Source organism: Ranitomeya variabilis, chromosome 6 (genome assembly GCF_051348905.1).
Source record: "Ranitomeya variabilis isolate aRanVar5 chromosome 6, aRanVar5.hap1, whole genome shotgun sequence".
Classification (NCBI taxonomy): Eukaryota; Metazoa; Chordata; class Amphibia; order Anura; family Dendrobatidae; genus Ranitomeya; species Ranitomeya variabilis.
This window is the reverse complement of record NC_135237.1, coordinates 12,531,857-12,558,591: the sequence shown is the minus strand read 5'-3', so window position 1 is coordinate 12,558,591 and position 26,735 is coordinate 12,531,857. Positions and strand designations below refer to the sequence as shown.

The 26,735-nt window shown below is 50.0% G+C and overlaps 1 protein-coding gene across 7 annotated transcripts in view; it reads left to right on the top strand.

Moving 5' to 3' along the window:
• The window catches only part of ALS2CL (ALS2 C-terminal like), a 152,991-nt gene that overhangs the window by 29,069 nt on the left and 97,187 nt on the right, over nt 1–26,735 (top strand). For 3 of the 7 annotated variants that reach the window (XM_077267858.1, XM_077267853.1, XM_077267855.1), the window contains exons 2-4: nt 24,418–24,566; nt 25,095–25,203; nt 25,932–26,121. In XM_077267858.1, the coding sequence (XP_077123973.1) occupies nt 24,468–24,566; nt 25,095–25,203; nt 25,932–26,121 (398 nt within the window). In that variant the 5' untranslated portion in view covers nt 24,418–24,467. Of the gene's footprint in view, nt 1–6,287; nt 6,592–24,417; nt 24,567–25,094; nt 25,204–25,931; nt 26,122–26,735 lie in introns of those variants that run through there. The other 4 variants (XM_077267857.1, XM_077267854.1, XM_077267856.1 and 1 more) reach the window with 2 other exon arrangements.

Sequence of the window (26,735 nt, the reverse complement as noted above, 5' to 3'; positions counted from 1 at the left end):
AGGATACATCGGGGGCTTATCTACAGCATTACAGAATGCATTACAGAATGCTGGAGATCAGCCCCTGATGCCGGTGGGCACAGCTCACCTTCCATTTTGGGGTGACAGGTTCCCTTTAACTACGTTTTCCAGATATTAATCAGCCCGAATTGTTTGACCTAAAACAACTCCAGCTGGGAGCTTTACTTTCAGCTTTCCTCTTGTCTTGGAAGAATCGTGGTGTATGTAGTTTCCCGCAGGTCAATACATGATGCATCACAGAGACTTACATGTGCAGTGGCAGGAAGTGTCCTGGTGCCCCCAGGATCTGTTCTTGGTCTGGGTCAGTTTGTGGAGGAATGATCAGTGTTTGCCCTGAGGGTCTCTGTCTCTTCTTGCCTATACCCCATTGTGTTTGTCCTGGCCCAGGTAGTGGTGACCCATCCTTTGTACAGATGGTATATGTGATGTGGGGGTCTCTGTCACTTCTTGCCTATACCCCATTGTGTTTGTCCTGGCCCAGGTAGTGGTGCCCCATCCTTTGTACAGATGGTATATGTGATGTGGGGGTCTCTATCACTTCTTGCCTATACTCCATTGTGTTTGTCCTGGTCTAGGTAGTGATGCCCCATCCTTTGTACAGATGGTATATGTGATGTGGGGGTCTCTGTCTCTTCTTGCCTATACCCCATTGTGTTTGTCCTGGTCTAGGTAGTGGTGCCCCATCCTTTGTACAGATGGTATATGTGATGTGGGGTCTCTGTCTCTTCTTGCCTATACCCCATTGTGTTTGTCCTGGTCTAGGTAGTGGTGACCCATCCTTTGTACAGATGGTATATGTGATGTGGGGGTCTCTGTCACTTCTTGCATATACCCCATTGTGTTTGTCCTGGCCCAGGTAGTGGTGACCCATCCTTTGTACAGATGGTATATGTGATGTGGGGTCTCTGTCACTTCTTGCCTATACTCCATTGTGTTTGTCCTGGTCTAGGTAGTGGTGACCCATCCTTTGTACAGATGGTATATGTGATGTGGGGGTCTCTGTCACTTCTTACCTATACTCCATTGTGTTTGTCCTGGCCCAGGTAGTGGTGACCCATCCTTTGTACAGATGGTATATGTGATGTGGGGGTCTCTATCACTTCTTGCCTATACTCCATTGTGTTTGTCCTGGCCCAGGTAGTGATGCCCCATCCTTTGTACAGATGGTATATGTGATGTGGGGGTCTCTGTCTCTTCTTGCATATACTCCATTGTGTTTGTCCTGGCCCAGGTAGTGGTGACCCATCCTTTGTACAGATGGTATATGTGATGTGGGGGTCTCTGTCACTTCTTGCATATACTCCATTGTGTTTGTCCTGGTCTAGGTAGTGGTGACCCATCCTTTGTACAGATGGTATATGTGATGTGGGGGTCTCTATCACTTCTTGCCTATACCCCATTGTGTTTGTCCTGGCCCAGATAGTGGTGCCCCATCCTTTGTACAGATGGTATATGTGATGTGGGGGTCTCTGTCACTTCTTGCATATACTCCATTGTGTTTGTCCTGGTCTAGGTAGTGGTGACCCATCCTTTGTACAGATGGTATATGTGATGTGGGGGTCTCTGTCACTTCTTGCATATACTCCATTGTGTTTGTCCTGGTCTAGGTAGTGGTGACCCATCCTTTGTACAGATGGTATATGTGATGTGGGGGTTTCTGTCACTTCTAGCCTATACCCCATTGTGTTTGTCCTGGTCCAGGTAGTGGTGACCCATCCTTTGTACAGATGGTATATGTGATGTGGGGGTCTCTGTCTCTTCTTGCCTATACCCCATTGTGTTTGTCCTGGCCCAGATAGTGGTGCCCCATCCTTTGTACAGATGGTATATGTGATGTGGGGGTCTCTATCACTTCTTGCCTATACTCCATTGTGTTTGTCCTGGTCCAGGTAGTGGTGACCCATCCTTTGTACAGATGGTATATCTGATATGGGGGTCTCTGTCACTTCTTGCCTATACTCCATTGTGTTTGTCCTGGTACAGGTAGTGGTGCCCCATCCTTTGTACAGATGGTATATGTGATGTGGGGGTCTCTGTCACTTCTAGCCTATACCCCATTGTGTTTGTCCTGGCCCAGGTAGTGGTGACCCATCCTTTGTACAGATGGTATATGTGATGTGGGGGTCTCTGTCACTTCTAGCCTATACCCCATTGTGTTTGTCCTGGCCCAGGTAGTGGTGCCCCATCCTTTGTACAGATGGTATATGTGATGTGGGGGTCTCTATCACTTCTTGCCTATACTCCATTGTGTTTGTCCTGGTCTAGGTAGTGGTGACCCATCCTTTGTACAGATGGTATATGTGATGTGGGGGTCTCTGTCTCTTCTTGCATATACTCCATTGTGTTTGTCCTGGTCTAGGTAGTGGTGACCCATCCTTTGTACAGATGGTATATGTGATGTGGGGGTCTCTATCACTTCTTGCCTATACTCCATTGTGTTTGTCCTGGTCCAGGTAGTGGTGACCCATCCTTTGTACAGATGGTATATGTGATGTGGGGGTCTCTGTCTCTTCTTGCCTATACCCCATTGTGTTTGTCCTGGCCCAGATAGTGGTGCCCCATCCTTTGTACAGATGGTATATGTGATGTGGGGGTCTCTGTCACTTCTTGCATATACCCCATTGTGTTTGTCCTGGCCCAGGTAGTGGTGCCCCATCCTTTGTACAGATGGTATATGTGATATGGGGGTCTGACGCCCGCCATCGCCTCTGATGAGCTGCCATTTTCTCCAGGGCCTGAGTCACATTCGCTTACGGCATGGGATGTGATATGTGACGGTCGGCTCCGGCTCTGCTGTGCGAGCCAAGCGTCTGTTCTCTGTGCTCCGACCCACTCTCATGCGAAAATCAGAGCACAGCTGCAGAGAAGATGGAGAAAGTAATGTCTCCATGTCCTCCATTACTGACGTCCGTGGGAATCGTACTGCACTCGGCTGATATCTGAGTGCAGCGCGATGTTTCTCCCATAGACCTATGTGGGTGTGTGTGATACGATTCTCGGACGCCGTCACACAATGCTGCCATTGTTTTCGCCTGCAGATTCGGTATGAGACAATAATCGCACACGTGAGCTGCCCTATAGTTTAACATTGGGCCAAGTACAATCTGATTATCGGATCACAAATGTGAGCGAGCCCTAAGGGTTAATGTGAGTCCATACAGTTTATTGTGCATGATGGGTGTTATTGTTTAGTAATCCGTGTGCAGAGGATGATTATAATGGGTCAGGAGGACAGACGGGCTTTGTCTGGAGCTTTGTCCTTTGTGGCTCTGTCGCTTTTTGGGCCTCGGGGAATCTAATTTTGGGCGACAGTTCTGAGCGCTCGCTGTTATTTGTGTGCGCGGCTCGATATAGTCCTGGGGGGAGGGGGACGCTGTGAATATAAGAACCGCAGCAGGCACATAACTCACCGCATTACTTTATATATCGCAGCGTTTGTCCTATCTCCAAGGATTTCTTAATTAAAAAATAGAAAAAAATAGAAATCCAGAACTACAGCACAGATTAAGTGAGACAAATAGATCCATGGAGGACGCTGACACTCCTCGGTCTGCAGCAGATTATATATATGTAGATTATATACAGTATACAGCTTTCTGGATTGTGAGCGGAATTCTACAGCCGCAGTGTGGACTGACACAGGGATGTAAGGAGCATCGGCCGGCGGCGGGGAGAATATGGGACGCCGTCCCCTTCTGTATAATAATAAATAGAGTTTATTGTACAGTGACGTGAATCTTCTGGGGCCCCATATACAATCTGCAGAAGGGCCCCTCACCCACCACGTGACTGGTAATGCTGCCCTAGTGCTAGAATCAGAGAGTTAGATATCAGACCCCCCCAAAAAGGTTAGGGGATAACTTGTTAACCTATAGGGGTCCGACTACAGGAACCATCAGCGATACAGAGCAAGGGGCCAAGAAAACTCATCTGTGCAGACCCCGACGCACGTCCTCTGCAGACCCCGACGCACGTCCTCTGCAGACCCCGACACACGTCCTCTGCAGACCCCGACACGCGTATTCTGCGGACCCCGACACGCGTCCTGTGCGGACCCCGACACGCGCCCTCTGCGGACCCCGACACGCGCCCTGTGCGGACCCCGACACGCGCCCTGTGCGGACCCCGACACGCGTCGTCTGCGGACCCCGACACGCGTCGTCTGCGGACCCCGACACGCGTCGTCTGCGGACCCCGACACGCGTCGTCTGCGGACCCCGACACGCGTCGTCTGCGGACCCCGACACGCGTCGTCTGCGGACCCCGACACGCGTCGTCTGCGGACCCCGACACGCGTCGTCTGCGGACCCCGACACGCGTCGTCTGCGAACCCCGACACGCGTCGTCTGCGGACCCCGACACGCGTCGTCTGCGGACCCCGACACGCGTCGTCTGCGGACCCCGACACGCGTCGTCTGCGGACCCCGACACGCGTCGTCTGCGGACCCCGACACGCGTCGTCTGCGGACCCCGACACGCGTCGTCTGCGGACCCCGACACGCGTCGTCTGCGGACCCCGACACGCGTCGTCTGCGGACCCCGACACGCGTCGTCTGCGGACCCCGACACGCGTCGTCTGCGGACCCCGACACGCGTCGTCTGCGGACCCCGACACGCGTCGTCTGCGGACCCCGACACGCGTCGTCTGCGGACCCCGACACGCGTCGTCTGCGGACCCCGACACGCGTCGTCTGCGGACCCCGACACGCGTCGTCTGCGGACCCCGACACGCGTCGTCTGCGGACCCCGACACGCGTCGTCTGCGGACCCCGACACGCGTCGTCTGCGGACCCCGACACGCGTTGTCTGCGGACCCCGACACGCGCCCTGTGCGGACCCCGACACGCGCCCTGTGCGGACCCCGACACGCGTCGTCTGCGGACCCCGACACGCGTCGTCTGCGGACCCCGACACGCGTCGTCTGCGGACCCCGACACGCGTCGTCTGCGGACCCCGACACGCGTCGTCTGCGGACCCCGACACGCGTCGTCTGCGGACCCCGACACGCGTCGTCTGCGGACCCCGACACGCGTCGTCTGCGGACCCCGACACGCGTCGTCTGCGGACCCCGACACGCGTCGTCTGCGGACCCCGACACGCGTCGTCTGCGGACCCCGACACGCGTCCTGTGCGGACCCCGACACGCGCCCTCTGCGGACCCCGACACGCGTCCTGTGCGAACCCCGACACGCGCCCTCTGCGGACCCCGACACGCGTCGTCTGCGGACCCCGACACGCGTCGTCTGCGGACCCCGACACGCGTCCTGTGCGGACCCCGACACGCGTCGTCTGCGGACCCCGACACGCGCCCTCTGCGGACCCCGACACGCGCCGTCTGCGGACCCCGACACGCGTCCTGTGCGGACCCCGACACGCGTCGTCTGCGGACCCCGACACGCGTCGTCTGCGGACCCCGACACGCGTCGTCTGCGGACCCCGACACGCGTCGTCTGCGGACCCCGACACGCGTCGTCTGCGGACCCCGACACGCGTCGTCTGCGGACCCCGACACGCGTCGTCTGCGGACCCCGACACGCGTCGTCTGCGGACCCCGACACGCGTCGTCTGCGGACCCCGACACGCGTCCTCTGCGGACCCCGACACGCGTCCTCTGCGGACCCCGACACGCGTCCTCTGCGGACCCCGACACGCGTCCTCTGCGGACCCCGACACGCGTCCTCTGCGGACCCCGACACGCGTCCTCTGCGGACCCCGACACGCGTCCTCTGCGGACCCCGACACGCGTCCTCTGCGGACCCCGACACGCGTCCTCTGCGGACCCCGACACGCGTCCTCTGCGGACCCCGACACGCGTCCTCTGCGGACCCCGACACGCGTCCTCTGCGGACCCCGACACGCGTCCTCTGCGGACCCCGACACGCGTCCTCTGCGCCATTCATTGTCTATGGGACTGCTGGAGACAGACGGATACACGTCCGCAATCAGCCCGTCCTCCCATGTTGTGGTCCCGGGACTGCGGCATCTGTGGGGTCTTCCTGCCTGTCCTCATTGCCGGACTGCGGCTCGGGGCCCCCCAGTGCTGGTCATTCTGGGGGTCCTTCTTCCACTGCCCCTAGCATTATAGCTATGGCTGACTTCTGTCTCTGGGGTCCTCTCTGCCCCTAAACACCAGGAGGGAGAGAGGAGACACAATCCCCACTGGCCCCCGGGGGCCGCTCGCTGGCGTCCGGCACGCACGGGGTCACGGTCCGGCACGCACGGGGTCACGGTCCGGCACGCACAGGGTCACTGTCCGCCTCCCTGGGTGTCGGTGCTGCTGGGAGGAGGAGGAGTGACGCGGCCGTGCGGGGCGGGAGTAGGGGGGAGGAGGAGGACGGTGTCTCCAGGTGTCACCGGCGGAGCGGAGGACGGTGAGGCGGCCACTTTGTGTCAGTGTTTACAGACTGGGGGTGCAGTGACGTCACAGGGGGGGTCTACACTGTGTGATGTCATCGGCCACTGGGCGGAGTCCAGCTGTAGTTTATCCCCAGGACCCTCCGAGCTCCCCACAGGCCCAGCGGACTACAACCCCCAACATTACCTGCTTAATGAGAAGCTCCTCCCCCACAGGTGACTTGGCTCCTCCTCCCTGACTCTTGAGCGTCTGGGGATCAATTCCTGCAGCTGTAAACTACAGTGCAAAGTGGTATGGACACGAGAGATAGGCTGCGGTCACACGCTCAGTATTCGGTCAGTATTTTACATCAGTATTTGTAGCCAAAATCAGGGGTGGGTGATAAATACAGAAGTGGAGCTTATGTTTCTATTATAGTTTTCCTCTGTTTGTTCCTCTCCTGGTTTTGGCTACAAATACTGATTTAAAATACTGACCACATACTGATAGTGTGACGGCAGCCTTAGGGCTTGTGCACACGCTGCAGATTCCATTGTGGAATTTTCCCCAGCGGATTTGAAAAATCCACAGGGCAAAACCGCTGCGGTCATTACTGCGGATTTATCGCGGTTTCCTCTGCGGTTTCCTCTGCGGTTTCCTCTGCGGGTTTCTATTGGAGCAGGTGTAAACCCGCAGCGGAATCTGCACAAAGAAGTGACATGCTGCGGATTGTAATCTGCTGCGTTCCCACATGTTTTTTTCTGCAGCATGGGCACTGCGGATTTCGTTTCCCATAGCTTTACATGGTGCTGTAAACGCATGGGAAACTGCTGCGAACCCGCAGAATCCGCAGCGTGTGACCATACCCTTATAGTTATACAGGCTCCTGCTCTGTTATCTGCCATTATTGGGGGAAGGTGATTGTAGGACTGGTGTGTACAATCCATTACTCTCTGTTATCAGCCATTATTGGGGGAAGGTGATTGTAGGACTGGTGTGTACAATCTATTGCTCTCTGTTATCAGCCATTACTGGGGGAAGGTGATTGTAGGACTGGTGTGTACAATCTATTACTCTCTGTTATCAGCCATTATTGGGGGAAGGTGATTGTAGGACTGGTGTGTACAATCTATTGCTCTCTGTTATCAGCCATTACTGGGGGAAGGTGATTGTAGGACTGGTGTGTACAATCTATTGCTCTCTGTTATCAGCCATTATTGGGGGAAGGTGATTGTAGGACTGGTGTGTACAATCTATTGCTCTCTGTTATCAGCCATTACTGGGGGAAGGTGATTGTAGGACTGGTGTGTACAATCTATTGCTCTCTGTTATCAGCCATTACTGGGGGAAGGTGATTGTAGGACTGGTGTGTACAATCTATTGCTCTCTGTTATCAGCCATTATTGGGGGAAGGTGATTGTAGGACTGGTGTGTACAATCTATTACTCTCTGTTATCAGCCATTATTGGGGGAAGGTGATTGTAGGACTGGTGTGTACAATCTATTGCTCTCTGTTATCAGCCATTACTGGGGGAAGGTGACTGTAGAATAGGGGAATAGGATGCATTGCTCCCTTGTTTTGCCGAGCGCTCCTGTGTTCTCTATGTAAAATCTGCTGATTACTCCGCCGGCGTCTTGTCTCGGGGAGAACAATGGGACTGACAGCCCAGCGACATCCCGACCGTCAGTCGCCCCCATCCAGTAACCATCGGCTGCACCCAGCGCTGTCGGTGGAGTCGCTCACCATCAGGCTGCCGTCACACGCTCAGTATTTGGTCAGTATTTTACATCAGTATTTGTAGCCAAAACCAGGAGTGGGTGATAAATACAGAAGTGGTGCAGATGTTTCTATTATACTTTTCCTCTAATTGTCCCACTCCTGGTTTTGGCTACAAATACTGATGTAAAATACTGACCACATACTGATAGTGTTACAGCAGTCTGAGGCTTCTGTGTCGCTGATGGTGGCGGCTCCTCGTATTCGCCCCCGTACTATGGAGGTCTGGGCTGGGACGTTACTGGCCCTTAGATTAGTATGTCAGCACTTCTGTTGTCATGTAGGATGTCCAGGTATCATTTGGAACTACAAGTCTCAGCATGCTTTTCAGTCACCAGTCCCAGATGTCAGCCCGCAGGCGGATCAGTCGTTCATGTTGGCCTTCTGGACGCGTTTCCCCTGTAGCGCAGGGTGGAGGGATCGGTGCACGTTCTCTGAGCGGCCGTGGTCAGGATGCAGGAAATCACACTGCTGGCATCTGACTCTGGATATTGTGCGCTGTGCAGAATGGTGGGGCGATACCAGGCTGAAGGTCTGTGCCCACCGCGCCTTACAGAATGGGCTGGCTGTACCAGGCTGAGGGTCTGTGCCCACCGCGCCTTACAGAATGGGGTGGCTGTACCAGGCTGAGGGTCTGTGCCCACCGCACCTTACAGAATGGGGTGGCTGTACCAGGCTGAGGGTCTGTGCCCACCGCACCTTACAGAATGGTCTGGCTATACCAGGCTGAGGGTCTGTGCCCACCGCACCTTACAGAATGGGCTGGCGATACCAGGCTGAGGGTCTGTGCCCACCGCGCCTTACAGAATGGGCTGGCTATACCAGGCTGAGGGTCTGTGCCCACCGCACCTTACAGAATGGGCTGGCTATACCAGGCTGAGGGTCTGTGCCCACCGCACCTTACAGAATGGGCTGGCGATACCAGGCTGAGGGTCTGTGCCCACCGCGCCTTACAGAATGGGCTGGCTATACCAGGCTGAGGGTCTGTGCCCACCGCACCTTACAGAATGGGGTGGCTGTACCAGGCTGAGGGTCTGTGCCCACCGCGCCTTACAGAATGGGCTGGCTATACCAGGCTGAGGGTCTGTGCCCACCGCGCCTTACAGAATGGGCTGGCTGTACCAGGCTGAGGGTCTGTGCCCACCGCGCCTTACAGAATGGGCTGGCTATACCAGGCTGAGGGTCTGTGCCCACCGCGCCTTACAGAATGGGCTGGCTGTACCAGGCTGAGGGTCTGTGCCCACCGCGCCTTACAGAATGGGGTGGCTATACCAGGCTGAGGGTCTGTGCCCACCGCACCTTACAGAATGGGCTGGCGATACCAGGCTGAGGGTCTGTGCCCACCGCGCCTTACAGAATGGGCTGGCTGTACCAGGCTGAGGGTCTGTGCCCACCGCGCCTTACAGAATGGGGTGGCTATACCAGGCTGAGGGTCTGTGCCCACCGCACCTTACAGAATGGGCTGGCGATACCAGGCTGAGGGTCTGTGCCCACCGCGCCTTACAGAATGGGCTGGCTATACCAGGCTGAGGGTCTGTGCCCATCGCGCCTTACAGAATGGGCTGGCTATACCAGGCTGAGGGTCTGTGCCCACCGCGCCTTACAGAATGGGGTGGCTATACCAGGCTGAGGGTCTGTGCCCACCGCGCCTTACAGAATGGTGTGGCTATACCAGGCTGAGGGTCTGTGCCCACCGCGCCTTACAGAATGGTCTGGCTATACCAGGCTGAGGGTCTGTGCCCACCGCGCCTTACAGAATGGGGTGGCTATACCAGGCTGAGGGTCTGTGCCCACCGCGCCTTACAGAATGGGCTGGCTGTACCAGGCTGAGGGTCTGTGCCCACCGCACCTTACAGAATGGGCTGGCTGTACCAGGCTGAGGGTCTGTGCCCACCGCGCCTTACAGAATGGGCTGGCTATACCAGGCTGAGGGTCTGTGCCCATCGCGCCTTACAGAATGGGGTGGCTATACCAGGCTGAGGGTCTGTGCCCACCGCACCTTACAGAATGGTGTGGCTATACCAGGCTGAGGGTCTGTGCCCACCGCACCTTACAGAATGGTCTGGCTATACCAAGCTGAGGGTCTGTGCCCACCGCACCTTACAGAATGGGGTGGCTATACCAGGCTGAGGGTCTGGGCCCACCACGCCTTACAGAATGGTGTGGCTATACCAAGCTGAGGGTCTGTGCCCACCGCACCTTACAGAATGGGCTGGCTATACCAGGCTGAGGGTCTGTGCCCACCGCACCTTACAGAATGGGGTGGCTATACCAGGCTGAGGGTCTGTGCCCACCGCACCTTACAGAATGGGCTGGCTATACCAGGCTGAGGGTCTGTGCCCACCGCACCTTACAGAATGGGCTGGCGATACCAGGCTGAGGGTCTGTGCCCACCGCGCCTTACAGAATGGGGTGGCTATACCAGGCTGAGGGTCTGTGCCCACCGCACCTTACAGAATGGGCTGGCTATACCAGGCTGAGGGTCTGTGCCCACCGCACCTTACAGAATGGGCTGGCTATACCAGGCTGAGGGTCTGTGCCCACCGCACCTTACAGAATGGGCTGGCGATACCAGGCTGAGGGTCTGTGCCCACCGCGCCTTACAGAATAGGCTGGCTATACCAGGCTGAGGGTCTGTGCACCCCGCGCCTTACAGAATGGGCTGGCTGTACCAGGCTGAGGGTCTGTGCCCACCGCGGTGCCTGAGGATGCTCCATTATACTGGACGAGGACTGATCGCCCGCAGTCCGCACATTGATGGCAGCATGGCCGCTGTACACATGATTGATCACAATTATTTTAGGGCTGCACAAACCAATGGGGTGTACGTGATCATAAGTGATAGATGGAGAACTATATAAGAATGTTTGCATTTATCATCGGGGTCGAGGAGGGTGACCCAGCTCCTCACACTTGTCAATGCCAAATTTCCTTTCCCCTCCAGTTGTTCAGTGATAGCCATGATGCAAAATCTCCGCAGCCGGATCTTGTTGGGGTTTCTGCCCATCGGCTGTTTGATGGGTCGCAGCGCTGATTGCAGATGGTTCACACTTACCTGCAACTAGTCCTTGTGAAGTTGTGTCTACAGCATAGCGCCACCCAGTGTAGGTAGCCCCTGTAACCACTGTGCTGGGATACTGTTAGGTCAGAAGCTCCTCAGCAGACACCGCTATCTGGGGACTTGCCACTTAGCCGGTCTCCCTACCAGGAATCTGCCAGTAGGATGGCCCCTCCTGAGCCGTCTATAGGGGAACAACGCTCATAAGAAGCTGAATAAAATGATACCTTCATATCTACAGTCCAATATCTTATTCCACAGAAATCCACATTTTTCTTAATATGTAAATGTGTTGCAAAGATCTATGGGTGGGGCATAGATCTCCCTGAGAATCCACCTCCAAAGCTTGGTGTAAATGACGGGTCGTTACCAGTGAGAGACAAGTAATGACTGACAGTCCGCGCTCCTGATCTACATGTCTCACACTGGCAACGTTCCCTGGCATTTATAATAATCTCTGGAGGCAGAGTCTTGGGGAGATCTATGCCCCGCCCATAGATCTTAACAGCTCAATTTCATATAAGAAAAATCTGGATTTCTCTGGAATAAGATATTCGAATGTAGATATCAAGGTGTCGTGTTATTAAGGTTCCAATGACCCGTGGCCCATGTAGACGGCTCAGGAAGCTTCATCCTACTGACAGATTCCCTTTAAGGCCGGCGTCACACTAGCGGGTTTTACGGACGTATGAGCGCATAAACTACGTCCGTAAAATACGCATAACACACGGCCCAATGATTCTCTATGTCCCAGCTCCTATCTGCCGGATATTACGCATCCGTATTATACGGTCTTATACGGCTGTAGGAAATCACAGCATGCTGCGTTTGTCACCGTATTGCGCAAAAAAAATCGCCAATGAAAGTCTATGGGGGCGAGAAAAATACGGATTCCACACGGACCATCAGTGTGACCTGCGAGAAATACGCAACGGTGTTATAGAGAAAAGCCGGTAATTCAATTGTGGAATATGCAAAAAAAAGGGGGATATGAGATGGTTTACTGTATGTAATCATGTCTCATATCCTGTTGGGTTTGTGAAGGAGAAATGAAAAGCCGGCAATTGAATTACCGACTGTTCACAGATATCGCGCTGAATTAAATTTAAATACAGTATATATATATATATATATATATATATATATATATATATATATATATATATATATATATATATATATATGTGTCTCAATGACTATATATATATATATATATATATATACTGTATATATGTTTTAACGAACATTTGAGCACATAAATCCATTAGATGTCGGTTTTGCAAGCCTGCGAGAGAATATCGCAGTACGGAAGCCATACGGATTACATACGGAGGATGCCATGCGCAAAATACGCTGACACACCCTGCCTACGGATGACATACGGATCACTATTTTGGGAACATTTCTGCGTATTACGGCCGTAATAAACGGACCGTATTTACATACGCTGCGTGTGACGCCGGCCTAAGAAGATGTATTCTCATCCATCCAGACAAATTCGGCTCTGCTAGTTCCCCCGGAGGATATGTCTGCACATAGGAGCCTGACGTGGTCTCTATACTTATATCTAAAGGGAGAAGTGAAAGGCAGAAATCTGAGATAAAGCCACAAAGCTAAAGCTCAATCACAGGAATGCAGACAGATAGGATGGAGGAAAAACTGAATAAAAAGTGTAAAAAAATAAAGGAGGGCCGGTAACAATAGCAACAAATTAGTAGACGCCCCTTGTAGTGGGCACATGTACAGGTGAGGTAGAACAGCAGGGAGCCATGGAGCCAACTCGTGTTTCTCTGGGAAAGCTTCATCAGGTGCTCACTGTTCCTAGCTAAGTTGCGTGTAGACTCAATCAGATATCCAAAAGTATCCAGCCTACAGTATACCTACTCAGAAATGGTCCCTCTAAAGGCAGAAGATATAACCAAGTGACAAATGTAAAAAATGCATCAAACTTCATTAATGAACCAAGTCCCCTGTCAAATCTAACGCCCAATGTATGAAATATACCACAGATCTACTCACTAAGCTTGGCATAGACACCAATCACATGGAAACAGTAAAACCCATCATGGGGGTCCGCTCTCTGATGGTCCTTTTTTGCTCTGACTTATGGTTCTGCTCCTGGAAGTCTGAGCTATAGCTTGTTGCATCTGGATCCAGGCCTCACTATTGTGGGTTCTTCATGCAGTTTGTAAATTCTTAATTTGTGAGTCTCTATAGTATAGACACCAAAATAGATAATAGTGTAGATGACACAATAGACACATACTGTATATAGATGCTAATTTACTTGTCAGTATAGATAACAGTACAGTCTGCAATATAGATACCAGTACAGTCTGCAGTATAGATACCAGTACAGTCTGCAGTATAGATACCAGTACAGTCTGCAGTGTAGATACCAGTACAGTCTGCAGTATACATACCAGTACAGTCTGCAGTATAGATACCAGTACAGTCTGCAGTATAGATACTGGTACAGTCCGCAGTATAGATACCAGTACAGTCTGCAGTATAGATAACAGTACAGTCTGCAATATAGATACCAGTACAGTCTGCAGTATAGATACCAGTACAGTCTGCAGTATAGATACCAGTACAGTCTGCAGTGTAGATACCAGTACAGTCTGCAGTATACATACCAGTACAGTCTGCAGTATAGATACCAGTACAGTCTGCAGTATAGATACCAGTACAGTCTGCAGTGTAGATACCAGTACAGTCTGCAGTATAGATACCGGTACAGTCTGCAGTATAGATACCAGTACAGTCTGCAGTATAGATACCAGTACAGTCCGCAGTATAGATACCAGTACAGTCTGCAGTATAGATACCGGTACAGTCCGCAGTATAGATACCAGTACAGTCTGCAGTGTAGATACCAGTACAGTCTGCAGTATACATACCAGTACAGTCTGCAGTATACATACCAGTACAGTCTGCAGTATAGATACCAGTACAGTCTGCAGTATAGATACCAGTACAGTCTGCAGTGTAGATACCAGTACAGTCTGCAGTATAGATACCGGTACAGTCTGCAGTATAGATACCAGTACAGTCTGCAGTATAGATACCAGTACAGTCCGCAGTATAGATACCAGTACAGTCTGCAGTATAGATACCGGTACAGTCCGCAGTATAGATACCAGTACAGTCTGCAGTATAGATACCAGTACAGTCTGCAGTGTAGATACCAGTACAGTCTGCAGTATACATACCAGTACAGTCTGCAGTATAGATACCAGTACAGTCTGCAGTGTAGATACCGGTACAGTCTGCAGTATAGATACCAGTACAGTCTGCAGTATAGATACCGGTACAGTCTGCAGTATAGATACCAGTACAGTCTGCAGTGTAGATACCAGTACAGTCTGCAGTGTAGATACCAGTACAGTCTGCAGTGTAGATACCAGTACAGTCTGCAGTGTAGATACCAGTATAGTCCGCAGTATAGATACCAGTACAGTCTGCAGTATAGATACCAGTACAGTCTGCAGTGTAGATACCAGTATAGTCCGCAGTATAGATACCAGTACAGTCTGCAGTATAGATACCGGTACAGTCTGCAGTATAGATACCAGTACAGTCTGCAGTATAGATACCAGTACAGTCGGCAGTATAGATACCAGTACAGTCTGCAGTGTAGATACCAGTACAGTCTGCAGTGTAGATACCAGTACAGTCTGCAGTGTAGATACCAGTACAGTCTGCAGTATAGATACCGGTACAGTCTGCAGTGTAGATACCAGTACAGTCTGCAGTGTAGATACCAGTACAGTCTGCAGTATAGATACCGGTACAGTCTGCAGTGTAGATACCAGTACAGTCTGCAGTATAGATACCAGTACAGTCTGCAGTGTAGATACCAGTATAGTCCGCAGTATAGATACCAGTACAGTCTGCAGTATAGATACCGGTACAGTCTGCAGTATAGATACCAGTACAGTCTGCAGTATAGATACCGGTACAGTCTGCAGTATAGATACCAGTACAGTCTGCAGTGTAGATACCAGTACAGTCTGCAGTGTAGATACCAGTACAGTCTGCAGTGTAGATACCAGTACAGTCTGCAGTGTAGATACCAGTATAGTCCGCAGTATAGATACCAGTACAGTCTGCAGTATAGATACCAGTACAGTCTGCAGTGTAGATACCAGTATAGTCCGCAGTATAGATACCAGTACAGTCTGCAGTATAGATACCGGTACAGTCTGCAGTATAGATACCAGTACAGTCTGCAGTATAGATACCAGTACAGTCGGCAGTATAGATACCAGTACAGTCTGCAGTGTAGATACCAGTACAGTCTGCAGTGTAGATACCAGTACAGTCTGCAGTGTAGATACCAGTACAGTCTGCAGTATAGATACCGGTACAGTCTGCAGTGTAGATACCAGTACAGTCTGCAGTGTAGATACCAGTACAGTCTGCAGTATAGATACCAGTACAGTCTGCAGTATAGATACCGGTACAGTCGGCAGTATAGACAGAAATGCAAACACCATTATAGATACCATAAATGAATATTAGTTCTAAGTTATATCATATACATTTAAATGGCGACTCAAAAAGCAATACCATTACACAGGAGAAACACGAGTCTAAAGTAGCCAACAAGTTACAAAGTTACAGAATTTATAGAAAATTCCGTCATGATTTTCACAAAGAAATATACATAATCTTACCAAGTAGTGTATGATAGATTAGACAGGCTAAGATCTGCTATCACTTGAGTGCTTGTAACTCAATTTCATAGTGATCCAACAAACTAGTGCAGTCAATTTAGTGTTAATAGAATTGCTCTAAACCTCTGTGCAGTTAATATCATTTACACAGTTAAAGGGAATAGTTACCCATATGTGCAGAAGTCCCGTCTGGATCCTGGTCATATCACCCCAACGCGCGTTTCCCGTGTGATTGTTGCCGCTTCCCTGAGGCACTCAAGTGATAGCAATTCTTAGGCTGTCCATTTGTAGGTAACCTTAGCCTCTGTAGTATTTACGTCAGTCCCGTTCTGTGAAACTGTGTCATCTATCGTATCTATGGTCACAATGTGATTTTAAACAATCTATCATACACTACTTGGTAAGATTATGTATATTTCTTTGTGAAAATCATGACGGAATTTTCAATAAATTCTGTAACTTTGTAACTTGTTGGCTACTTTAGACTCGTGTTTCTCCTGTGTAATGACATGATACAGTAGATACCAGTATAGACCTCATATATAGGCCACATATAGATACCAGTGTATACAGCAGTATACGGATTATCGCTATAGGACTAGGTAAATCACTTATACTGTATGTGGAGCGGTTGCTTATTACATTCTTGTGATCTCCTAGTCCTTCTCCTTCCATCTCTAGTTTTTGGCATCACATGTCTTGGTTGAGTTTGGCGCTGGTTCCCGGAGAGGGTGCGGAGATAATTACATTCCAGGTCTCAGACGTGATCGTGCAGATCAGCACCTGTGGGTGCGGCGATGGGACTGACGCCAGACGTGTGGTTTATAGCTAAATGTAAATATTTATCATAATTAAGGTGGATAATATGCAGGGTCACATTATACCTGGGCCATATTATGTTATACGGGCTCATATTGTGCTGGGGTTATATAGCACCATGGTCACGCTATACCAGGGTCACACTATAACAGGCTCACATTATAGCAGGGTTACATTATAGCAGGGTCACATGATACAAGGGTTCCATTATACCAGGGTCACGCTATACCAGGCTCACATTATAGCAGGGTTACATTATAGCAGGGTCACGCTATACCAGGGTCACATTATAGCAGGGTTACATTATACCAGGGTCACACTATACCAGGGTCACACTATACCAGGCTCACATTATAGCAGGGTCACGCTATACCAGGGTCACATTATACCAGGGTCACACTATACCAGGGTCACACTATACCAGGGTCACACTATACCAGGGTCACACTATACCAGGGTCACATTATAGCAGGGTTACACTATACCAGGGTCACACTATACCAGGGTCACATTATAGCAGGGTTACATTATACCAGGGTCACACTATACCAGGGTCACACTATACCAGGGTCACACTATACCAGGGTCACACTATACCAGGGTCACACTATACCAGGGTCACACTATACCAGGGTCACACTATACCAGGGTCACACTATACCAGGGTCACACTATACCAGGGTCACACTATACCAGGGTCACACTATACCAGGGTCACATTATAGCAGGGTTACATTATACCAGGGTCACATTATAGCAGGGTTACATTATACCAGGGTCACACTATACCAGGGTCACATGATACAAGGGTTCCATTATACTAGGGTCACACAATACCAGGGTCACATTATAGCAGGGCGAGGGTCCCATTATACTATTATATTTTTTATTTTATATTGCCCTCCTCCAGCCTAAAAATAGCATCTAGCAGCCATCCCAGAGAAGGCGCATCTATTAGATGGCCAATTCTGGGTAAGAGAGGCCACTTTTCCCTGACAGTCGAGGTGACCTGCTGGCTCAGAGGGTCGGGGATCTGTTATTGGTGCCTTTCCCAGTGCACTTTTTTGTGACACCTTTAGTCTCTTTTTTACTGCATTCGGGTATAGCGCACAGTTCTTGGACTCTTGAAAAAATATGTACATAGAGAATGCAGAATAAGGGTTTGTTCCCACAGTCAGTGAACGCTGCGGGTTGGACACTGCGTACACTGGCCGCGTCCAGATGTTACAGCATAGCGGATGATTGCAAGAAATCCCATGCCCAGCATGCGTGCTCAGACATCCGTGGCTTCCCTGCGGAGATGGACTTGTGGCGCGTCTTTCCAGACCGCAGCAAGTCTATTTATCTTGTGGAGACGCTCTGTCTCTGCAACATAAATCTCACCGTCCAATGTATTGGACACGGTGATTCCGCACGGTTCAATGAACACAGAGGAGTCGCCTGCGTTCAAAAGCCGGCAGCGCTTTATACGGAGCGGACACGTGCTGCGCCCAAAGTGCTGCCGACTACTGACCGTGTGCACAGACCCTGAGTGCTGGTGTGAAAAAGCAGATGAAATCGCTCACAAAGGAGATTTTGCCTTATGGAGAAATGCATCAGTTATTTCTCAGGAGTAAATGTGCACCTGCCCGGGTTACAGACAGCGACCAGGGTCTCATAGTATTTATTACAGATATCTCATTGATTGTTTTATGCTGATTAGCGTCACTACTGGTTTAAGAAATCATCGTGTGGAATTTATACTCATTGCTGTTTTGTCTGTATTTTTACTGTTTTTTTTTTTTTTTTTTTTTTAAAAGCAAAAAAATCTGCAAAAAAAAACAAAACGCGCAAAAACCGCGAGAGAAATGCAAAAAAAACCAGTGCGGATTTCCTGCAGAAAAAGTCCATTTTTTGTCAGGAAATTGAAGTGTCAGGTTATAGCAGAGTCATATTACAGCACACTAACGTTGCAGCAAGGTTATATTCTAGCAGGGTGATGTTATAAGAAGTGTCATATTATAGACAAGTGATATATTGTGAACATTTTATAGCTGTGTCATAATCTGGTGGATCGGCATCTCCCATCATTAATAGGCTAAAAATCGATGTAATAAATGGTGATAGGAAAACATCCCATGAGCCCTCCGCTGAAGCCACGCCCCCTCCGTGGCAGTGATACATTGTATCTGTGTCAGTATTTACTGTATCACTTACAACAAACACTTCCTGTATAAAGAGGAGATTAATCTTCTGTAATCCCCTGGATTGTGGGTCAGTCCTGGAGAATCAGCTCTGCCATCTCCTTCCCAATGTGTAAAGTATGTGACCCCCTCCCTCATGAATAATCATCTCAGCAGGAAATCTCACTCACCTCACTGTACTAATTCTGTGAGTTTAACAGAAATCCTGTGGAAAGAAACCGTGAGACCTGCCATGTGTCCATTGTCACAATTGATGATTGCGCCTGTGGTTTATTTGGGGTGTATGGGAATCAGAGAACCAATCAGTATCCGCTCAGTAGATTGGCATCTAATCCTGCTGTCTCCCCCATGCTGTACAGTGCTGCTCTGCTCTATCAGCTGCAGCCTGAAATTGTTGGCAAACAGTCTCCTGTGTCATCAGGTCCTTGGGCTTCTTTCTTGGTCCCCTTGCTTTACACTGCAGCATCCTTCCATTGGGACTAGGCCGGGGTCAGGGACTTTAGGCTAGCTAGGTGCATTGTTTTCGGGTCTGTAATTCAGCTCCTGCTGCTGTTCCCTAATGACCCCATGCTTTACACTGCAGCATCCTTCCATTGGGACTAGGCCGGGGTCAGGGACTTTAGGCTAGCTAGGTGCATTGTTTTCGGGTCTGTAATTCACCTCCTGCTGCTGTTCCCTAATGACCCCATGCTTTACACTGCAGCATCCTTCCATTGGGACTAGGCCGGGGTCAGGGACTTTAGGCTAGCTAGGTGCATTGTTTTCGGGTCTGTAATTCACCTCCTGCTACTGTTCCCTAATGACCCCATGCTTTACACTGCAGCATCCTTCCATTGGGACTAGGCCGGGGTCAGGGACTTTAGGCTAGCTAGGTGCATTGTTTTCGGGTCTGTAATTCACCTCCTGCTGCTGTTTCCTAATGACCCCATGCTTTACACTGCAGCATCCTTCCATTGGGACTAGGCCGGGGTCAGTGACTTTAGGCTAGCTAGGTGCATTGTTTTCGGGTCTGTAATTCACCTCCTGCTGCTGTTTCCTAATGACCCCATGCTTTACACTGCAGCTCCTCCTGTGCAGTTTGGCCCCATGTAGCCTGCAGGGAGGAGGCCCCAGGATCTCTGTGAAGTTGGTTACACACTTTCAGCTCCTGCAATAGAAGGACTAGTTGCTATTTGTGAAGTGATGAGTGATCTGAGTCTCAATGATGGGGAAGTGGAGTAGACTGGAAGGAAATACCAGAGAGCAGCAACCCACTGCGTCATCTCCACGGTTATAACCCCCGGCGCCACCACAACACTGCTACATCGTGTAATAGGGCACAGGGAAAGCTGGGTGCTGCACTGCTGCCATTCCAGCACCCACAGAGCTAGTCACCCAGCTTTCCTAGGGCCTCAAATGGTAAATCTGCCACATATAGGACCAGGACTGCTGTGTGAGTAAGGAAATATTCCCAAATATGCCACTCAGGACTCCTGGAACGCTGGGCACCACTGGCATGGGGGTATCAGGGTTATATGAGGTCGCAGATGGTATTGATGCATTGTTATACAGAGTAACGGTATACACATGCTTGGGTACACTCACGATCAGTTATGTGCTCGGTTACATGCTTGGGTACATTCTCGATCAGATATGTGCTCGGTTACACGCTTGGGTACATTCTCGATCAGATATGTGCTCGGTTACACGCTTGGGTACGTTCTCGATCGAATTTGTGCTCGGTTACATGCTTGGGTACACTCTTGATCAGTTATGTGCTCGGTTACATGCTTGGGTACGTTCTCGATCGAATTTGTGCTCGGTTACATGCTCGGGTACACTCTTGATCAGTTATGTGCTCGGTTACATGCTCGGGTACACTCTTGATCAGTTATGTGCTCGGTTACATGCTTGGGTACATTCTCGATCGAATTTGTGCTCGGTTACATGCTCGGGTACACTCTCGATCAGTTATGTGTTCAGTTGCATTCTTGGGTACACACTTGATCAGTTTCATGCTCGGCTACACTCTCGATCAGTTATGTGCTCGGTTACTTTCTTGGGTACCCTGTTGATCAGTTATGTGCTCGGTTACATTCTCGGGTACACTCTTGATCAGTTATGTGCTCGGTTACTTTTTTGGGTACCCTCTTGATCAGTTATGTGCTCGGTTACTTTCTTGGGTACCCTCTTGATCAGTTATGTGCTCGGGTACACTCTCGATCAGTTATGTGCTCGGTTACTTTCTTGGGTACACTCTTGATCAGTTATGTGCTCGGTTACTTTCTTGGGTACACTCTTGATCAGTTATGTGCCCGGTTACATTCTCGGGAACACTCTCGATTAGTCATGTGCTCGGTAACTTTCTTAGGTACACTCTTGATCAGTTATGTGCTCGGTTACATTCTCGGGTACTCTCTTGATCAGTTATGTGCCCGGTTACATTCTCGGGTACACTCTCGATCAGTCATGTGCTCGGTTACTTTCTTGGGTACACTCTTGATCAGTTATGTGCTCGGTTACTTTCTTGGGTACACTCTCGATCAGTTATGTGCTCGGTTACTTTCTTGGGTACACTCTCGATCAGTTATGTGCTCGGTTACACGCTCGGGTACACTCTTGATCAGTTATGTGCTCGGTTACTTTCTTGGGTACACTATTGATCAGTTATGTGCTCGGTTACTTTCTTGGGTACACTCTTGATCAGTTATGTGCTTGGTTACTTTCTTGGGTACACTCTTGATCAGTTATGTGCTCGGTTACTTTCTTGGGTACCCTCTTGATCAGTTATGTGCTCGGTTACTTTCTTGGGTACACTCTTGATCAGTTATGTGCTCGGTTACTTTCTTGGGTACCCTCTTGATCAGTTATGTGCTCGGTTACTTTCTTGGGTACACTCTTGATCAGTTATGTGCTCGGTTACTTTCTTGGGTACACTCTTGATCAGTTATGTGCTCGGTTACTTTCTTGGGTACACTCTTGATCAGTTATGTGCTCGGTTACTTTCTTGGGTACCCTCTTGATCAGTTATGTGCTCGGGTACACTCTCGATCAGTTATGTGCTCGGTTACTTTCTTGGGTACACTCTTGATCAGTTATGTGCTCGGTTACTTTCTTGGGTACACTCTTGATCAGTTATGTGCCCGGTTACATTCTCGGGAACACTCTCGATTAGTCATGTGCTCGGTAACTTTCTTAGGTACACTCTTGATCAGTTATGTGCTCGGTTACATTCTCGGGTACTCTCTTGATCAGTTATGTGCCCGGTTACATTCTCGGGTACACTCTCGATCAGTCATGTGCTCGGTTACTTTCTTGGGTACACTCTTGATCAGTTATGTGCTCGGTTACTTTCTTGGGTACACTCTCGATCAGTTATGTGCTCGGTTACTTTCTTGGGTACACTCTCGATCAGTTATGTGCTCGGTTACACGCTCGGGTACACTCTTGATCAGTTATGTGCTCGGTTACTTTCTTGGGTACACTATTGATCAGTTATGTGCTCGGTTACTTTCTTGGGTACACTCTTGATCAGTTATGTGCTTGGTTACTTTCTTGGGTACACTCTTGATCAGTTATGTGCTCGGTTACTTTCTTGGGTACCCTCTTGATCAGTTATGTGCTCGGTTACTTTCTTGGGTACACTCTTGATCAGTTATGTGCTCGGTTACTTTCTTGGGTACACTCTTGATCAGTTATGTGCTCGGTTACTTTCTTGGGTACACTCTTGATCAGTTATGTGCTCGGTTACTTTCTTGGGTACACTCTTGATCAGTTATGTGCTCGGTTACATTCTCGGGTACTCTCTTGATCAGTTATGTGCCCGGTTACATTCTCGGGTACACTCTCGATCAGTCATGTGCTCGGTTACTTTCTTGGGTACACTCTTGATCAGTTATGTGCTCGGTTACTTTCTTGGGTAGACTCTCGATCAGTTATGTGCTCGGTTACACGCTCGGGTACACTCTTGATCAGTTATGTGCTCGGTTACTTTCTTGGGTACACTATTGATCAGTTATGTGCTCGGTTACTTTCTTGGGTACACTCTTGATCAGTTATGTGCTTGGTTACTTTCTTGGGTACCCTCTTGATCAGTTATGTGCTCGGTTACTTTCTTGGGTACACTCTTGATCAGTTATGTGCTCGGTTACTTTCTTGGGTACACTCTTGATCAGTTATGTGCTCGGTTACTTTCTTGGGTACACTCTTGATCAGTTATGTGCTCGGTTACTTTCTTGGGTACACTCTTGATCAGTTATGTGCTCGGTTACTTTCTTGGGTACACTCTTGATCAGTTATGTGCTCGGTTACTTTCTTGGGTACACTCTTGATCAGTTATGTGCTCGGTTACTTTCTTGGGTACACTCTTGATCAGTTATGTGCTCGGTTACTTTCTTGGGTACACTCTTGATCAGTTATGTGCTCGGTTACTTTCTTGGGTACACTCTTGATCAGTTATGTGCTCGGTTACATTCTCGGGTACTCTCTTGATCAGTTATGTGCCCGGTTACATTCTCGGGTACACTCTCGATCAGTCATGTGCTCGGTTACTTTCTTGGGTACACTCTTGATCAGTTATGTGCTTGGTTACTTTCTTGGGTACCCTCTTGATCAGTTATGTGCTCGGTTACTTTCTTGGGTACACTCTTGATCAGTTATGTGCTCGGTTACTTTCTTGGGTACCCTCTTGATCAGTTATGTGCTCGGTTACTTTCTTGGGTACACTCTTGATCAGTTATGTGCTCGGTTACTTTCTTGGGTACCCTCTTGATCAGTTATGTGCTCGGTTACTTTCTTGGGTACACTCTTGATCAGTTATGTGCTCGGTTACTTTCTTGGGTACACTCTTGATCAGTTATGTGCTCGGTTACTTTCTTGGGTAGACTCTTGATCAGTTATGTGCTCGGTTACTTTCTTGGGTACACTCTTGATCAGTTATGTGCTTGGTTACTTTCTTGGGTACACCCTTGATCAGTTACGTGCTCGGTTACACGCTCGGGTACACTCTTGATCAGTTATGTGCCCGGTTACATTCTCGGGTACACTCTCGATCAGTCATGTGCTCGGTTACTTTCTTGGGTACACTCTTGATCAGTTATGTGCTTGGTTACTTTCTTGGGTACCCTCTTGATCAGTTATGTGCTCGGTTACTTTCTTGGGTACACTCTTGATCAGTTATGTGCTCGGTTACTTTCTTGGGTACCCTCTTGATCAGTTATGTGCTCGGTTACTTTCTTGGGTACACTCTTGATCAGTTATGTGCTCGGTTACTTTCTTGGGTACACTCTTGATCAGTTATGTGCTCGGTTACTTTCTTGGGTAGACTCTTGATCAGTTATGTGCTCGGTTACTTTCTTGGGTACACTCTTGATCAGTTATGTGCTTGGTTACTTTCTTGGGTACACCCTTGATCAGTTATGTGCTCGGTTACACGCTCGGGTACACTCTTGATCAGTTATGTGCCCGGTTACATGCTTGGTTGATTCATTTCTCGTTTGTTACTAGATTACAGATTATACGAGGACACGGCTCCTGATCTTGTCTCTCCTTCGTTTCCCCTCTAGGTTGATGGATTTCTGACCCATGCTGACTCCACGGTCACAGCGCACCAGCCATGTCGCGGCCCAACAGGACCTCACTACCAAGGCGGCTGGCCCGCCGTGACCCGAGCGGTAAGGACGTCAAGAGGCCGATGGATGAAGCCGCCATTAAGGTAATCACAGGCCCGGAAAGTGTCCAGGAGGCAGCAGGACCCCTCTAGGATACAGACCCCCACAGATCGGGCTCAGTTCATGGCGACAGCTCTAGTCACATCCAGAGCTGCATTCACAAGCAAGATAGCGTTAAATATCTCCAAGTGTGAGAAGTCCGCGCCCCAATAACAGGATTGTGCATGTGTTCCATTATAGTTACATGATGACTGAACATTCCGGCTGCGGAGCGAGAGGCGTGTGACGTTATAGGAGGCGACTGATCGCAGTTATTGATTCCAATGTTACGGAGGGTGCGAACTATTGTGTCCGGCCCACTGTTCGGGTTCTGTGGGAAATTCTGGCCAATTTGCCTTTCTTCCCTGTTTGTTTTGTGTGGTTCCAGTACACACGGGAAATAAACCTGCGTGTAAGAAAACGTGGGGAGCGTAGAATGTTCTGGGAGGAATGTTCTGGGACAATCTCAGGGCGCCGACACTCGCTGATGACTGTATATAGTGTATATAATCATCGCCGCCTCTCCCTGACAGAAGCTGATCCTCAGCGAGGCCGAGACGCTGCTCACACTGGAGGCCGACTTCTTATCATCGCTGTCCCAGATCAGCTCCATCGTCCTCAGCCGATTATTACAGGTGACCGGTAAGTGCAGGCTCCACTGTGTACTGTGTGAGGGTTGTCGGCCCCGCCCCCGGTGATGACATCACTGATAGGACATCAGACCACGCCTCTTATACTCCAGCCCCGCCCCCAGTCATGACATCACTTATGACATCGGACCACGCCTCTTATACTCCAGCCCCGCCCCCAGTGATGACATCACTGATAGGACATCAGACCACGCCCCCTATACACCAGCCCCGCCCCCAGTCATGACATCACTTATGACATCGGACCACGCCTCTTATACTCCAGCCCCGCCCCCAGTGATGACATCACTGATAGGACATCAGACCACGCCCCCTATACACCAGCCCCGCCCCTGGTGATGACATCACTGATAGGACATCAGACCACGCCTCTTATACTCCAGCCCCGCCCCCGGTGAGGACATCACTTATATGACATCAGACCACGCCTCTTATACTCCAGCCCCGCCCCCGGTGAGGACATCACTTATATGACATCAGACCACGCCTCTTATACTCCAGCCCCGCCCCTGGTGATGACATCACTGATAGGACATCAGACCACGCCTCTTATACTCCAGCCCCGCCCCCGGTGAGGACATCACTTATATGACATCAGACCACGCCCCTTATATTGCAGGACCGCCTCCTGAGCCATCACTGCTGACAACCCTCCTGTGTACTGTGTGAGGGTTGTCGGCCCCGCCCCCGGTGATGTCATTTTTCCATCTTTCTTTCCAGATGTTCCGGATATTTTAGGGAACGATTATCTGCAGCTGCTGCGGCACCTCAGTGATAAGTTCCACGCTGTCTGGGATGTGACCACACGATGTTTCCAAACACTAAAAGAAGCTTCCGGACATCGGACTGTGGATCTCCAGGAGCTCTACCTGCTGAGCGAGGAGAGTGCGATCCTACAGAGCTACAGTCAGTGAGTGCAAAGACTCCGAGCGCCGCGCTACACAGCTGCCACAGACTACATGTCAGAGGATTAGATACAGCGGGCAGTATCACACAGGAGAGGATTAGATACACAGCTCAGCAGACAGTATCACACAGGAGAGGATTAGATACAGCGGGCAGTATCACACAGGAGAGGATTAGATACAGCAGACAGTATCACACAGGAGAGGATTAGATACAGCGGGCAGTATCACACAGGAGAGGATTAGATACACAGCTCAGCAGACAGTATCACACAGGAGAGGATTAGATACACAGCTCAGCAGACAGTATCACACAGGAGAGGATTAGATACAGCGGGCAGTATCACACAGGAGAGGATTAGATACAGCAGACAGTATCACACAGGAGAGGATTAGATACACAGCTCAGCAGACAGTATCACACAGGAGAGGATTAGATACAGCGGGCAGTATCACACAGGAGAGGATTAGATACAGCAGACAGTATCACACAGGAGAGGATTAGATACACAGCTCAGCAGTCAGTATCACACAGGATAGGATTAGATACACAGCTCAGCAGTCAGTATCACACAGGAGAGGATTAGATACACAGCTCAGCAGACAGTATCACACAGGA